General features: G+C 42.5%; 1 protein-coding gene across 5 annotated transcripts in view; it reads left to right on the top strand.

The window, feature by feature from the left end:
• The window catches only part of TAOK3 (TAO kinase 3), a 227,603-nt gene that overhangs the window by 60,203 nt on the left and 152,805 nt on the right, over nucleotides 1-14,595 (top strand). For all 5 annotated transcript variants that reach the window (XM_040416023.1, XM_040416022.1, XM_040416020.1 and 2 more), the window contains 4 exons: nucleotides 351-464; nucleotides 1,939-2,030; nucleotides 2,624-2,717; nucleotides 12,707-12,788. In XM_040416023.1, coding sequence (XP_040271957.1) covers nucleotides 351-464; nucleotides 1,939-2,030; nucleotides 2,624-2,717; nucleotides 12,707-12,788 — 382 coding nt within the window. The remainder of the gene's footprint in view (nucleotides 1-350; nucleotides 465-1,938; nucleotides 2,031-2,623; nucleotides 2,718-12,706; nucleotides 12,789-14,595) is intronic.

Consider the following 14,595-nt stretch of genomic DNA (forward strand, 5'->3'; position numbering starts at 1 on the left):
TTGCTCATTGCTCTTTTTGTCCCAGTAAGGAAAAAAATAAAAACAAATCTCATAGTAAAAAATGTATGCCCGTGGGTAAATGCCAATGCAGTTTTTACAGGTGTAACTCTTTTCACCAGTAAAAGCCACAATTATGGTAAAAACTTGTGATTTTTTTTTATTTTTTACAATGCAGTTTTTGTTGCGCTTTTTACCGCACAAAAAATGCAAAGTGTATATGAAACAAAGATTGAGCAAAATCCCATATTTATAATGTATATATTCATCAGTTCAAAAAGATTACAGTGCCATATGTGTGTAATATCTATGTTCACAAATGGAGCATGACTCTTTGTATTTCTATTTTTAAGGGATATTAAAGCTGGAAATATCCTGCTTACTGAGCCCGGTCAGGTAAAATTAGCAGATTTTGGTTCTGCATCTATAGCATCACCTGCCAACTCCTTCGTGGGAACCCCATATTGGTAAAATACATCGCTATTCATTATAACGTATATATGTGCTTTGTTGGTGCACTGTGGCTGTCTATTACGGAGGTGTGTTCACCGTCATGGCTCTGTTCACATCTGCATCTGTCGCATGTTCCTTTGTTTGTTCCCAGAAAAAATATACTACTGCTTGAAGCGTGTTTTTTTTTGATTGAAAAAAATATATAAATGACCGTAAAACCTGATGGATCCCATCATAAATTATTGGTCTGTCAGGTGTCGTTGGTGTCCATCTCGAAGTGAATCTGTCACAATGTTGTGGCTTCTGTTATGAATGGAAGCCTCAACACAGATGTGAACAGGTCCTAAGAGCATCTAGAAAATCTGTTTTGCCCATCAGTGCCTGCAGATATCCTGTACAGCAGCGGGTGAGCAGTAAGGTGGTGGAACGAAGAGATGTAGAAAAGACTTGACCTAGAACGTAGAGCAAAAGTAACACATCATGTTATGGAGACTTGCATGGTTCACTGCCCTATGTGTCACATAGATGTAGTTTGTGATCGTGCCTAATATATCCCCTTAAGATCCAGGTGACATTGAAGAAGAAACAGGATGCAATGTAAGCGAATAGAGTATCTCCAGTACATGGTCCTGTGAAAAAAAAAAAGACCATAATGGACATGATCCAACATTGATAGTTATAAGAGCGGTTATAACAGTTGGGATAAAGCATCTACTGTATGTGTGTAAGGAAGTATAAAGTCCATATGTATCGAGAGAGATGTGAACATGATGGCGCCTGTGGGGGGCGCTTAACAAAGGGTATGCATCTTGTGCCGTAGAGAGATAAGAAACAGAAAACTGAACACGAAGGAGAAAAGTTCAACCTCCAGTAATAAACAGAACGTCCATCTCCCAGCAGAGGGATCTAGTTGGAGTATGTGAGGCCCTGCCAGGAAATTTGCCACATTTGTGGGATCTGGCCTTGGACACCTTTCTCCAAGGCTCAATCTTTGGCAGAGCAGGTAGGGGGATCTCTCATGTAGCGGTCATGCTTTATGCAGATCTTCCAGTGCATGGATGATGATCCTGCAGCCATTTTTCATCACGGAGAGGCCGAAGGGTTATGGCAAAGTGTATTGAAGGCTTTGCTTTCTTAAGGCCTCAAGCAAATGTTTTAGAAGTCATCTCTTAGCTTCATGCGGAGGACGCAGTGTACTGGAAGAATAACAGCACCTTGGGTTTTGACCATTGGGGATCTGATTTATAAAGGGATATGCTTTATCTGCAAAAATAGGATTTGGTTTTATATATTGAATACCATACCCACTCTTGAAAATATCATCTGTGTGCGTTTCTTGTGGGCGCATGGGCACTTTAAGACTTGATGTGCACAAAGGATTTTTGCTATGATTCAAAAATAGCTATGTGGTGAAAAAACAATCCAGTACAGTAAAAAAAACTTAACACATGCGACACTGAGGACCAATCGTGTATATTTTATTTTCAGGATGGCCCCAGAAGTTATTTTAGCAATGGACGAGGGGCAGTATGAAGGCAAGATTGATATTTGGTCTCTTGGTATCACTTGCATTGAATTAGGTGAGTAAAACAAATATATCTTTGAAGGTACTAAATGAACACCCGCACATTTTCCCTTTCACAGTGTTCTATATTATGGTGTAAGTTTTTATTCTCATGCATGATGTGTGCCGTATAAGAGGCTAACCTCGTTTCCACAACCCCAATAGGGTGTATGGATGCATGTCCAAGCACAGTGCTTCCCATAATTGACATGCATGCATTACACAGTTCCTATAGGCACCATATATTGCTTTATGTTCCCTGCAACAGCAAGAAAAGTCTGCTACTGGTAAGGGGTGTCCAGCTAGGTTATCAGCTAATGGCTATGCCGTTGGCGAGTTCAAAAGGTAAGTTTGCCAGGGGACAACCACTCTGCACCACTGTAAGGTTGATATAGGATATTAAGTTGTTACCTGTGGTGTTCAGTGGGTCCAGGGAAAGCGTAATTCCCTAGAATGACCTGGCAGATTAAAATAATTGGATTAGAGTGTGTGACGACGCTAAATACCTCTTCTTCACAAATGCAACACCTTAACGTTCTGCATGGTCCTAGCTTCTTCTTCCACTTCTGCTCATGTGGCTCACTTTTTCTCCTGTCTTTCAATGTACAGCTGAAAGGAAGCCTCCGCTGTTTAATATGAACGCAATGAGTGCCTTATATCACATAGCCCAGAATGAGTCCCCAACACTACAGTCAAATGAATGGTAAGTGCCTAGTGTTTAGTGTATTAACATACCTGGTGGAATTAGTATCACTGACTAGTTTCTAGCTATAATGCATGGAAGCAGCACCTCATCACCTGCATGTAGGGTGTGCAATCACAATCTGATGTCGCTGGTTTTATGTCATTTGTAGTTAGTGCTTCAGAAAATGTTACCATGTCCTAGAGACTCTATAGCTCCACAGATGACTCTTGACCTCACTGGTGCACTGATATCAACACCCTATTGACGAGGGGCACATGGCCACTGCAGCCAATTGCTGGCTGCAGCGGTGACCTGCTCCCTTTTGTCATGGCAGATGGTCACGTGACGCAATGACAGAGACCGAACTTGTATCTACTTTATGTCTGCATTATTTTTCAAGCATACTTTTATTTTTTGGGGTGGTTAAAAGGCTTATACGTTTAGCAGCAATTTATCATATTTTCACTAAAATTTCCAAAAACCTATTTTTAAAGGGACCAATTCAGTTCTGAAGTGTTTTTGAGAGACTTGTATATTAGAAATCCTCCACATTTAGAAAGTTTATTATCCTTTTAGGTGTTTCGCAGGAATTAAAGGATAACTGTCACATTTAGACCCTAATTTCAATTTTCATATATGTAGTTACTAATAACATGATAATCCAGAATCCGTTACTATTAGACTGACTTACCCCATATTTAATAAGATTCAGCCCTTAGCAACCAGTCTGCATAAAACTGCAATTTCACCATTCAGTTAAGATGGCCGCCACTGCCCTCACCCTGAGGCTAATCCCGCCTGCCCTCACTAGCCAGTAACAATAGCCCCCCAAAAGTGTCAGTAACCAGAGCCCTCCCCCCTAAAGGGTTAATCTCCTGCAGCACAAAGGGGTCCTCTTACCACATGTTGCTTTCATTTATACACTGAGCAGATGGCAGATCTCCCTTCCCAGTTGTGCGCTGCTTCAACCCTGCATTCTCCAGCTCTGCTGAGTGAGGGAGCGTCTGCCAAGCGCAGGGACAGGGAGAAGTGCACACAGCCCAGGCACTGTTATCAGCTGCTGGGGAGGACCTGGCTTTAATCATTTACTTAGTCCCTGGCTGTCAGTAATCTGACCTTGCACGCAGCCTGCTTCTGCGTCCTCCGTCCTTCAACAGATAGACGAACCATGCCTAGCAACCCTATTTTAAGCACAGGTAAAAGTAGGCAGTACAGGGAACAAAACTGTGGCATTAAGGGGTAATTGAATACACAGTGAAAAGTTTAAATAGGGCCACCAAGGAGATATTAATCACCACAATCCAATACTCAAAAAAAATATGACAGTTATACTTTAAAGGGAACCTGTCACTGGGATTTTGTGTATAGAGCTGAGGATATGGGTTGCTAGATGGCCGCTAGCACATCCGCAATACCCAGTCCCCATAGCTCTGTGTGCTTTTATTGTGGAAAAAAAAAACGATTTGATACATATGCAAATTAACCTGAGATGAGTCCTGTCCCTGACTCATCTCACATACAGGACACATCTCAGGTTAATTTGTATATGTATCAAATCGTTTTTTTTACACAATAAAAGCACACAGAGCTATCGGGACTGGGTATTGCGGATGTGCTAGCGGCCATCTAGCAACCCATGTCCTCAGCTCTATACACAAAATCTTGGTGACCGGTTCCCTTTAAAGCAAAATGAAGCTGAATTTTAAAAATGTATTTTTTATTGCTCCGTTTCAATTTTAATCAACCAGCAGGTGATAAAGAAAAAAGAAACAAAACTCATGCTTTATTACAATCCGAGACATGCAGGCCATATGTCCCGGAGCGGCATACATCGTGCGCACGGGAGCGCACAGCATCATAGGTTACTCTGATGCTGTGTGTATCGGGCCGCCCGCGGGGCTATTTTCCTGCACTCATAATATCATACGAGTGCGCTCCCGTGCGCACAATGTATCCCGCTCTGGGACATATGGCCCGCATGTCTCGGAGGGCATACGGTCGTGTGCATGAGCCCTAATTCTGCAGCTTGCCACATACTGCGATGTGACAGCTGCAAAAAAAAATCCTACTTGGATGGATTTCTTTTTTGCGACTGTCACATGGCAGTTCCAGCATGTAGCATGTCCCATAGCGACACCATTGAAATTCATTGCATGAAAGATCATGCAATACATGACGCCGTGTAGCCGGACCATTATAGAATTAATTAGTATTGAGGTTTAAAAAGTAAAAATTACATGTTTACAATAAAATTTAGTTAAAGGGGTTGGCCACTTTCTAATATAGCCTTTGACCATTTTCTATATTTCATAAGTTTATTTCATAAGTTATTTGCAAAGTATTTTGTGCGCTCCACACAGAGGTCCTATCCATAAAATGGCTGGAGGGTTATGTGACCAGGCAAATAACCTCTATGTGATGTCTCCTTCCTTCAAATACACTGCACCTGCCATCTTCACTTGTTCTGTTGGAACTTTAGTGCAGGTACAGTGTGTTTGAGTGGAGGAGACATCACATGGAGGTGATTTGCTTGGTCACATGTCTCTCCTTCAGTGGCCATCTTATGGACAGGACCTCTGTGTGTGCAGCACAAAATACTTTGTAAACAAGGGAGCATACCTTATGAAATATAGGAAATGGTGCAGAATAGCAACAAAGGTTATATTAGTAAGTGTTGTGTAATCATCCTACATAAACATTGATCAACCATAACGTGGCCAACCTTTTAAATAATTTCTCCCAAGTATGGCAATATCCCATTTGTGGTCATAAATGGCTATATAGGCAAATTGCAGGTCTCGGAAGGGGAGGAGCACCATATGGCTTCTTAATCGCTGATTTTGTTTGTTGGTTTGGGCTCCATGTTGCATTAGCAGCACCCCTGAAGTACCAGTACATTGGAAAGAAGAAACCCCCAAGAAATGCTCCTAGCTTGCTAATTAAACCCCCCCCTCCAAAAAAAAAAAAAAAAAATTCAGCTAGGCGTGTAGTAATGGTTTTCGCCTCATAAGTGTTGATTTAATAACTATGGACCATGAATATGAAAAATAATTATTTTTTTTCTCCAATAGTACATTGCTTCAGCCCCACAATTTTAACTTTTATAAGCACTGTAATAACGGTCACTCAATTTCTCCAGTACGGAAATACCTCATATTTAGTTATAGTCTGCTGTGTGGGAACACGGCAGGGCTCTGAAGGGAAGGCGCACCATTTAAAATCTAGAACATGGATTTTGTTGAAATTATTTTTTTTTGTTGACTTTTCACTTTATAAGACACACCTGATGATAAGATGCACCTACGGTTTAGAGGAGAAAAATAGGAGAAGAAATATTTTTAACTAAAAGGTGTGCTAAAATATGTGCAGTACATGGGTGTAATTCCTATGGATGAGGGGGGGTTATGGTCACATTTAATATAAACACTTAGGCCACTAATAGTACAGACCCTAGACAGTGTTTATATTAAGTGACTATAACCCCCTTCATCCTTAACCTGTTCCGGATATAGGGCGTACCGGTACGTCCTATGCATTTCCAATCACCTCCGCTCGGCTGGCGGTGATCGGAACCCGATGCCTGCTGAAATCAATCATTAGGCACCCAGGGTCAATGCTCCTTGAAACGCCTGACATCTGTGCTGGCACAGATGTCATGCGTTTAACCCCTTCCATGCCGCGCCTTTTCAGCCCTCGATGGGAGAGGGAGGGGGCCCCCCTCCCTCCCCATCACCCACTGCAGTGAGTGATGGTTACCATGGCAACCGGACGCCTGTTGTTCATGGTGCTGATCGGAGGCTGTCCATGGTGCTGATCAGACATCTGCTAAAGGCAGAAGTTTAATCAGACTTTGTAAAGTGAAAATACAGTACACTATATAGTGTACTGTATTATACAGACATCAGACCCACTGGATCTTCAAGAACCAAGTGGGTCTGGGTCAAAAAAAGTAAAAAAAAAACAAAAAAAAAAACATCACTGATTCAAAATGAAAACAATAAAATTCCCTACACATGTTTGATATCACCGCGTCCGTAACGACCTGATATATAAAACGGGCATGTTACTTTCCCCGCACAGTGAACGCCATAAAAATAAAAAAATAAGAATTATGATGAAATTGAAATTTTGCCCACCTTACTTCCCAAAAAAGGTAATAAAAGTGATCAAAAAAGTTGTATGTACGCCAAAATAGTACCAATTGAACAGTCACCTCATCCCGCAAAAAATTAGCCCCTACATGAGACAATGGCCCAAAAAATAAAAAAAAGCTATGGCTCTCAGACTATGGAGACACTAAAACATGATTTTTTTTTTTTTTTGTTTCAAAAATATTATTGTGTAAAACTTACATAAATAAATAAAAAGTATACATATTAGGTATCGCCACATCCGTAATAACTTTCTCTATAAAAATATCACATGACCTAACCCCTCAGGTGAATATCGTTAAAAAAAAAAAAGAAAAACTGTGTAAAAGCCATTTTTTGGCACCTTACATCACAAAAAGAGTAATAGCAAGCGATCAAAAAGTCATACGCACCCCAAAATAGTGCCAATAAAACCGTCATCTCATCCCGCAAAAAATGAGACCCTACCTAAGATGATCGCCCTAAAACTGAAAAAATTATGGCTCTCAGACTATGGGGACACTAAAAGATGATATTTTTTTGTTTCAGAAATGAAATCATTGTATAAAACTTACATACATAAAAAAAATAGTATACATATTAGGTATCGTCGCGTCCGTGGCAACCTGCTCTTTAAAAATACAACATGATCTAACCTGTCAAATGAATGTTGTAAATAACAACAACAAAAAACGGTGCCAAAACAGCTATTTCTTGTTACCTTGCCTCACAAAAAGTGTAATATAGAGCAACCAGAAATCATATGTACCCTAAACTAGTACCAAACTGACACCCTATCCTGTAGTTTCTAAAATGGGGTCACTTTTTTGGAGTTTCTAATCTAGGGGTGCATCAGGGGAGCTTTAAATGGTACATGGTGTCAAAAAACCAGTCCAGCAAAATCTGCCTTCCAAAAACCGTATGGCATTCCTTTCCTTCTGCGCCCTGCCGTGTGCCCGTACAGCGGTTTACGACCACATATGGGGTGTTTCTGTAAACTACAGAATCAGAGCCATAAATATTGAGTTTGATTTGGCTGTTAACCCTTGCTTTGTAACTGGAAAAAAAATTATTAAAATGGAAAATTTGCCAAAAAAGTGAAATTTGGAAATTGTATCTCTATTTTCCATAAATTCTTGTGGAACACCTAAAGGGTTAACAAAGTTTGTAAAATCAGTTTTAAATACCTTGAGGGGTGTAGTTTCTAGAATGGGGTCATTTTTGGGTGGTTTCTATTATGTAAGCCTCACAAAGTGACTTCAGACCTGAACTGGTCCTTAACCACCTCAGCCCCTATAGCTTAAACACCCTTAATGACCAGGCCACTTTTTACACTTCTGACCTACACTACTTTGACCGTTTATTGCTCGGTCATGCAACTTACCACCCAAATGAATTTTACCTCCTTTTCTTCTCACTAATAGAGCTTTCATTTGGTGGTATTTCATTGCTGCTGACATTTTTTACTTTTTTTTGTTATTAATCTAAATTTTAACGATTTTTTTTTTGCAAAAAAATGACATTTTTCACTTTCAGTTGTAAAATTTTGCAAAAAAAAATGACATCCATATATAAATTTTTCTCTAAATTTATTGTTCTACATGTCTGATAAAAAAACTGGTTTGGGTAAAAGTTATAGCGTTTACAAACTATGGTACAAAAATGTGAATTTCCGCTTTTTGAAGCAGCTCTGACTTTCTGAGCACCTGTCATGTTTCCTGAGGTTCTACAATGCCCAGACAGTACAAACACCCCACAAATGACCCCATTTCGGAAAGTAGACACCCTAAGGTATTCGCTGATGGGCATATTGAGTTCATAGAACTTTTTTTATTTTTTGTCACAAGTTAGCGGAAATAGATTTTTTGGGTTTTTTTCTCACAAAGTCTCCCTTTCCGTTAACTTGAGACAAAAATTTCAATCTTTCATGGACTCAATATGCCCCTCAGCGAATACCTTGGGGTGTCTTCTTTCCAAAATGGTGTTATTTGTGGGGTGTTTGTACTGCCCTGGCATTTGAGGGTCTCCGCAATCATTACATGTATGGCCAGCATTAGGAGTTTCTGCTATTCTCCTTATATTGAGCATATGGGTAATGAGATTTATTTTTTTCCGTTCAGCCTCTGGGCTGAAAGAAAAAAATGAACGGCACAGATTTCTTCATTCGCATCGATCAATGTGGATGAAAAAAATCTCTGCCAAAAAAAGAAAAAGGAGGGAAAAGGCGTCTGCCAGGACATAGGAGCTCCGCCCAACATCCATACCCACTTAGCTCGTATGCCCTGGCAAACCAGATTTATCCATTCACATCAATCGATGTGGATGAATAAATCATTGCCGGGATTTTTTATTTTTTTTTTATATATACAAAGTGTTTGCCAAAGCATATGAACACCGCCACCTCCTCAGCTCATATGCCTCGGCAAACGTATCTTTTACTGCAGAGGAGAAATCTCGTCTTGCAGCGCCGCATACACCGACTTGAGTGTAATCTGACAGCAGCGCAATGCTTCTGTCAGAATGCACATCAGTGCTGCAGCTAGTCGATCGGTTGGTCCACCTGGAAGGTAAAAAAAAAAAAAACCAGGCCGCAACACAATAAATTTTATTAACTTTATAATAACTTTTGAACAGATCATATATAAACTTTTTTTAAGTTTTGTAACTGAAGTTAACTTTTTTGCTTACTTTTTTTTTTTTTTTTTTTACCTTTTTATAGAACAAACCTCTCCTTCCCCATGGGACAATGTGCAAAGCGCAAATCGCCCAAAGATGTGGCCAAGTACATTATGCACTTTATCCCAGGTGAAAGGAGAGGTTTGCAGTAGCTGTGAGTGTAAGGGCCCTAATAGCCCTGTGTGCCTGTCCTGTGAGATGCAATCCCTATGCTAAGTGTACCTGTGTGTGGTACTTCCGGAAACACTCTCCAAAGCATAGGGCAGGGTGGTCAGGACAGAAATAGCGGGTGTCACGCCTTATTCCACTCCTGCTACAGACACGACATCTTTTTCGGGGTGACGGTTGGGTTGAGGTACCAGGAACGACACTGGGGAAATGTCGCTCGTGTAGACGGCTAACTACACTGGTGGATGGGGCCACGGAACCTTCTGGATACAGGAGGTTCTCGATGATCTCTTCCTGAAATTTGAGGAAGGATCGTGTTCTCCCAGCCTTACTGTAGAGAACAAAACTATTGTACAGAGCCAATTGAATTAAATATACAGACACCTTCTTATACCAGCGTCTGGTGCGTCGGGAAACTAAATACGGAGACAACATCTGGTCATTGAAGTCCACCCCTCCCATGAGCAAATTATAGTCGTGGACACAGAGGGGCTTTTCAATGACACGGGTTGCTCGCTCAATTTGGTTTGTCGTGTCTGCGTGAATGGAGGAGAGCATGTAAACGTCACGCTTGTCTCTCCATTTCACCGCGAGCAGTTCTTCGTTACACAAGGCAGCCCTCTCCCCCCTTGCAAGACGGGTGGTAACGAGCCGTTGGGGGAAGCCCACGCGACTAGTTCGCGCGGTGCCACAGCAGCCAATCTGTTCTAGGAACAAATGCCTGAAGAGGGCCACACTTGTGTAGAAATCGTCCACATAAAGATGGTACCCCTTGCCAAATAAGGGTGACACCAAGTCCCAGACTGTCTTCCCACTGCTCCCCAGGTAGTCAGGGCAACCGACCGGCTCCAGGGTCTGATCTTTTCCCTCATAGATCCGAAATTTGTGGGTATAGCCTGTGGCCCTTTCACATAGCTTATACAATTTGACCCCATACCGGGCGCGCTTGCTTGGGATGTATTGTTTGAAGCCAAGGCGCCCGGTAAAATGTATTAGGGACTCGTCTACGCAGATGTTTTGCTCTGGGGTATACAAATCTGCAAATTTCTGGTTGAAGTGGTCTATGAGGGGCCGAATTTTGTGGAGCCGGTCAAAAGCTGGGTGGCCTCTGGGACGGGAGGAGGTGTTGTCGCTAAAGTGCAGGAAACGCAGGATGGCCTCAAATCGTGCCCTGGACATAGCAGCAGAGAACATGGGCATGTGATGAATCGGGTTCGTGGACAAATATGACCGCAATTCATGCTTTTTGGTTAGACCCATGTTGAGGAGAAGGCCCAAAAAAAATTTAATTTCGGAAACTTGGACTGGTTTCCACCGGAAAGGCTGGGCATAATAGCTTCCCGGGTTGGCGGATATAAATTGTGTGGGATACCGGTTTGTTTCTGCCACGACTATGTCCAAGAGCTCCGCAGTCAAGAACAGCTCAAAAAATCCCAGGGCCGAACCGATCTGAGCTGTCTCAACCCGAACTCCAGACTGGGCGGTGAAAGGGGGAACTAATGGTGCGGCTGAAGTTGGTGACTGCCAATCAGGATTTGCCAGCACCTCAGGGTCTCTAGGGGCTCTACGGGCCTGTCTGTGCGGTGGCTGCGACGGGGTAACTAATGCACGTGCCACCGTACCAGCTACAACTGCCCTTCTGGTGCTCGCCACTTCACCATGTTGTACGGCAGTGCTGGTACTAGGTCCAGGGAGGGCTGCACTGCTGGTTTGACCATCACTATTTATAAGTTTGACCATCACTTTTTATACTTTTTTTTTTTTTTTTGCCAGGTGACCAAAAAACAGTTCTGCCATTGTTTTTTTTCTGTTTCTTTTTCTGCAACGTTCACCGTGTGGGATACGTATTATATAAGTGATATTTTTTTATAGATCAGCTCGTTATGGATGTGGCGATACCAATTAAGTGTCGTTTATTTTTTACCAACAATAAGGGACTGGATGTGGGGGGAGTGGCTTTTATTTTAAAGTAGAAATTTAATTTTTATCTTTCAAAAAGACTGTTTTTTTGTTTAGGCTGACTAGGGAACTTGAACTTGCGTTTATCCAATCCTAGATAAAATACTTACCTTCCCTATAGTAATATATTCTTGTCAGTATTAGGCCTCATTCAAATTTCCATTTTTCACGGAAATTTGCTGTTCGCATTTTCAACAGATGGCACACGTGCCCATTGACTTTAATATGTTTGTTCACACATCAGTGATCACCTGATCCTCTTCATTCAATTGCTGGCTTCAAGAGACACTTTACTGCTGAAGCCAGGGCTTGGCTAAAGAGGATCAGGTAACCATGTCCATGCCGGGGAGGAAGAAAATAAACCCCAGACCGGAAGATGGAGATGCAATCATGGAGGACCGGAGCAGCGGGTAGCAGGTAAGTATGCTCTTTTCATTGGGGAAGGCATGCTGTATTCCTGGACAACCCCTTTAAGGCTACATATGGAAATGTGAATGAGTCCTCAAAGTGTAATGCTGTATAACATGAGATTAATTCTTTAATCATTTTAAATAGAATTTCCTACAAATGGAAGAGCTGTATCTATTAGACATACTGATATCCAGTACTTGTGCTTCCATGCCTTTAGCGCTCCACTTAGGCTCCATTCACACGTCCGCAATTCTGTTCCGCATTTTGCGGAACGGAATTGCGGACCCATTCATTTCTATGGGGCCGCACTATGTGCTGCCCGACTCTGGAATTGCGGACCCGCACTTCCGGGTCCGCAATTCCCGTCCCGAAAAAAAATAGAACATGTCCTATTCTTGTCCGCAATTGCGGACAAGATTAGGCATTTTCTATTAAGTGCTGGCGATGTGCGGTCTGCAAAATGCGGAGCGCACATTGCCGGTGTCCGTGTTTTGTGGATCCGTGAATCCGCAAAACACTTACGGATGTGTGAATGGACCCTAATGTTGTGTATCTACTCTTTTATGTAACCACCAGTTGCATAAGCACAGCTTCCTCCTCTCCTGCATAGGGATCTGAACAGTTCTTTGCATTCAAACAGTTAGTTTTTTCCTTACTTTTCAGGTCAGGATCATTCAGGGGATTTGTGGACTACTGCTTGCAGAAAATACCTCAGGAACGGCCAACATCAGCGGAGTTGCTGCGGGTAATAAAGCACTACTTTTTTCTACTTATCTAGAGCATGCGGTGTTTGATAAGAACATTATTTAACTCCAAAACACCATGGACGTAGTTGTTTTCATATTTCACTGGCTACAAAAAATGTCATCAACGACTCTGCTAAAATCAGTTTTTTTTTTTATATTAGTAAAGGGAGTCTGTCAGGTCATTTTCACCAATATAACTAACAGCATTGCCCCTCAGAAGAACGCATTCCATACATACCGGTGTGCACTTTGTGACTTTATTCAATGTCCAGGAAAAGCACTTTTATTCTGCTGAAAAATGTGCCCGGCTGGGTGGACTTTGCTTTGGGCACTTGGAACAGCAAAGCCCTCCAGCTGGGCACTTGGGAGCCTTTTTTCTGCAGAATAAAAGTAGTTTTTTTCTGGACATGGAATAAAGTCACAAAGTGCACACGGGTATATATGGAATGCGTTCTTCTGAGGGGCAATGCTGTTAGTTATATTGATGAAAATGACCTGACAGACTCCCTTTAAACCTAAACCTCAGGACATAAAATCAACATAACTTATTGCGGCAAAACAGTCAATATAGCATAATTCCACATACTGCTGAATGTTGGGTTTGATGGGTCAGTGATGAGTAAATCAGTGTTTCAGTGTTAAGCCTCATTCACACGTCAGTGTTTGGTCAGTGATTTCTATCCGTGATTGTGAGCCAAAACCGGGTGCAGATCTTTCCCTTATACCTGATCTCTGTGGAGGCTCCAATCCTGGTTTTGGCTCAATCACTGATGGAAATCACTGACTAAAACACTGACGTGTGAATAAGGCCTCATGCACACGACCGTTGTGTGCATCCGTGGCCGTTGTTCCGTGATTTTCTGCGGACCCATTGACTTTCAATGGGTCCGTTGAAAACTCGGAAGATGCACCGTTGTTCATCCGAGGCCGTGATCCGTGTTTCCTGTCCGTCAAAAAAATATGACCTGTCCTATTTTTTTGACGGACAACGGTTCACGGACCCATTCAAGTCAATGGGTCCGTGAAAAAATACGGATGCACACAAGATTGGCATCCGCGTCCGTGATTCGTGGCCGTAGGCTACTTTCACACAGACGGATCACAGATGGAGGGAGGGAGGGGGAGCCCACTGGCCACCAATAAATGTACAGTAATACAGGGGAGGGAGGGGGGGCCGCACTGGCCACCAATGAATGTAATACAGGGGAGGGAGGGGGGCACACTGGCCACCAATGAATTTAAAGCTGGGGAGGGAGGGGGGGTGCCCCCTCCTGCCTGGCAGCACCCGATCTCTTACAGGGGGCTATGATACGCACAATTAACCCCTCAGGTGCGGTACCTGAGGGGTTAATTGTGCGGATCACAGCCCCCTGTAAGAGATCGGGTGCTGCCAGGCAGCAGGGGGCAGTCATGTACACAGTTCGTAGTATATTCTAACTTGAAACGTCCCCATCACTATGGGAACGCCTCTGTGTTAGAATATACTGTCGGATATGAGTTTACACGATCTAACTCAAATCCTATGGTATATTCTAACATAGAGGCGTTCCCATGGTGATGGGGACGCTTCAAGTTAAAAATATACCATTGGATTGGAGAAAACTCTGATCCGATGGTATAATGGGGACTCCTGACTTTCCATTGAAAGTCAAAGGGGGACGGATGTGTTTGCAATTGCACCATATTGTGTCAACGTCAAACGGATCCGTCCCCATTGACTTGCATTGTAAGTCAGGACGGATCCGTTTGGCTCCGCGCGGCCAGGCGGACACCAAAACGACTTTCTTCATGTCCGTGGAGCCTCCA

The sequence above is a fragment of the Bufo bufo genome, chromosome 2 (assembly GCF_905171765.1).
Source record: "Bufo bufo chromosome 2, aBufBuf1.1, whole genome shotgun sequence".
NCBI classification, from domain to species: Eukaryota; Metazoa; Chordata; class Amphibia; order Anura; family Bufonidae; genus Bufo; species Bufo bufo.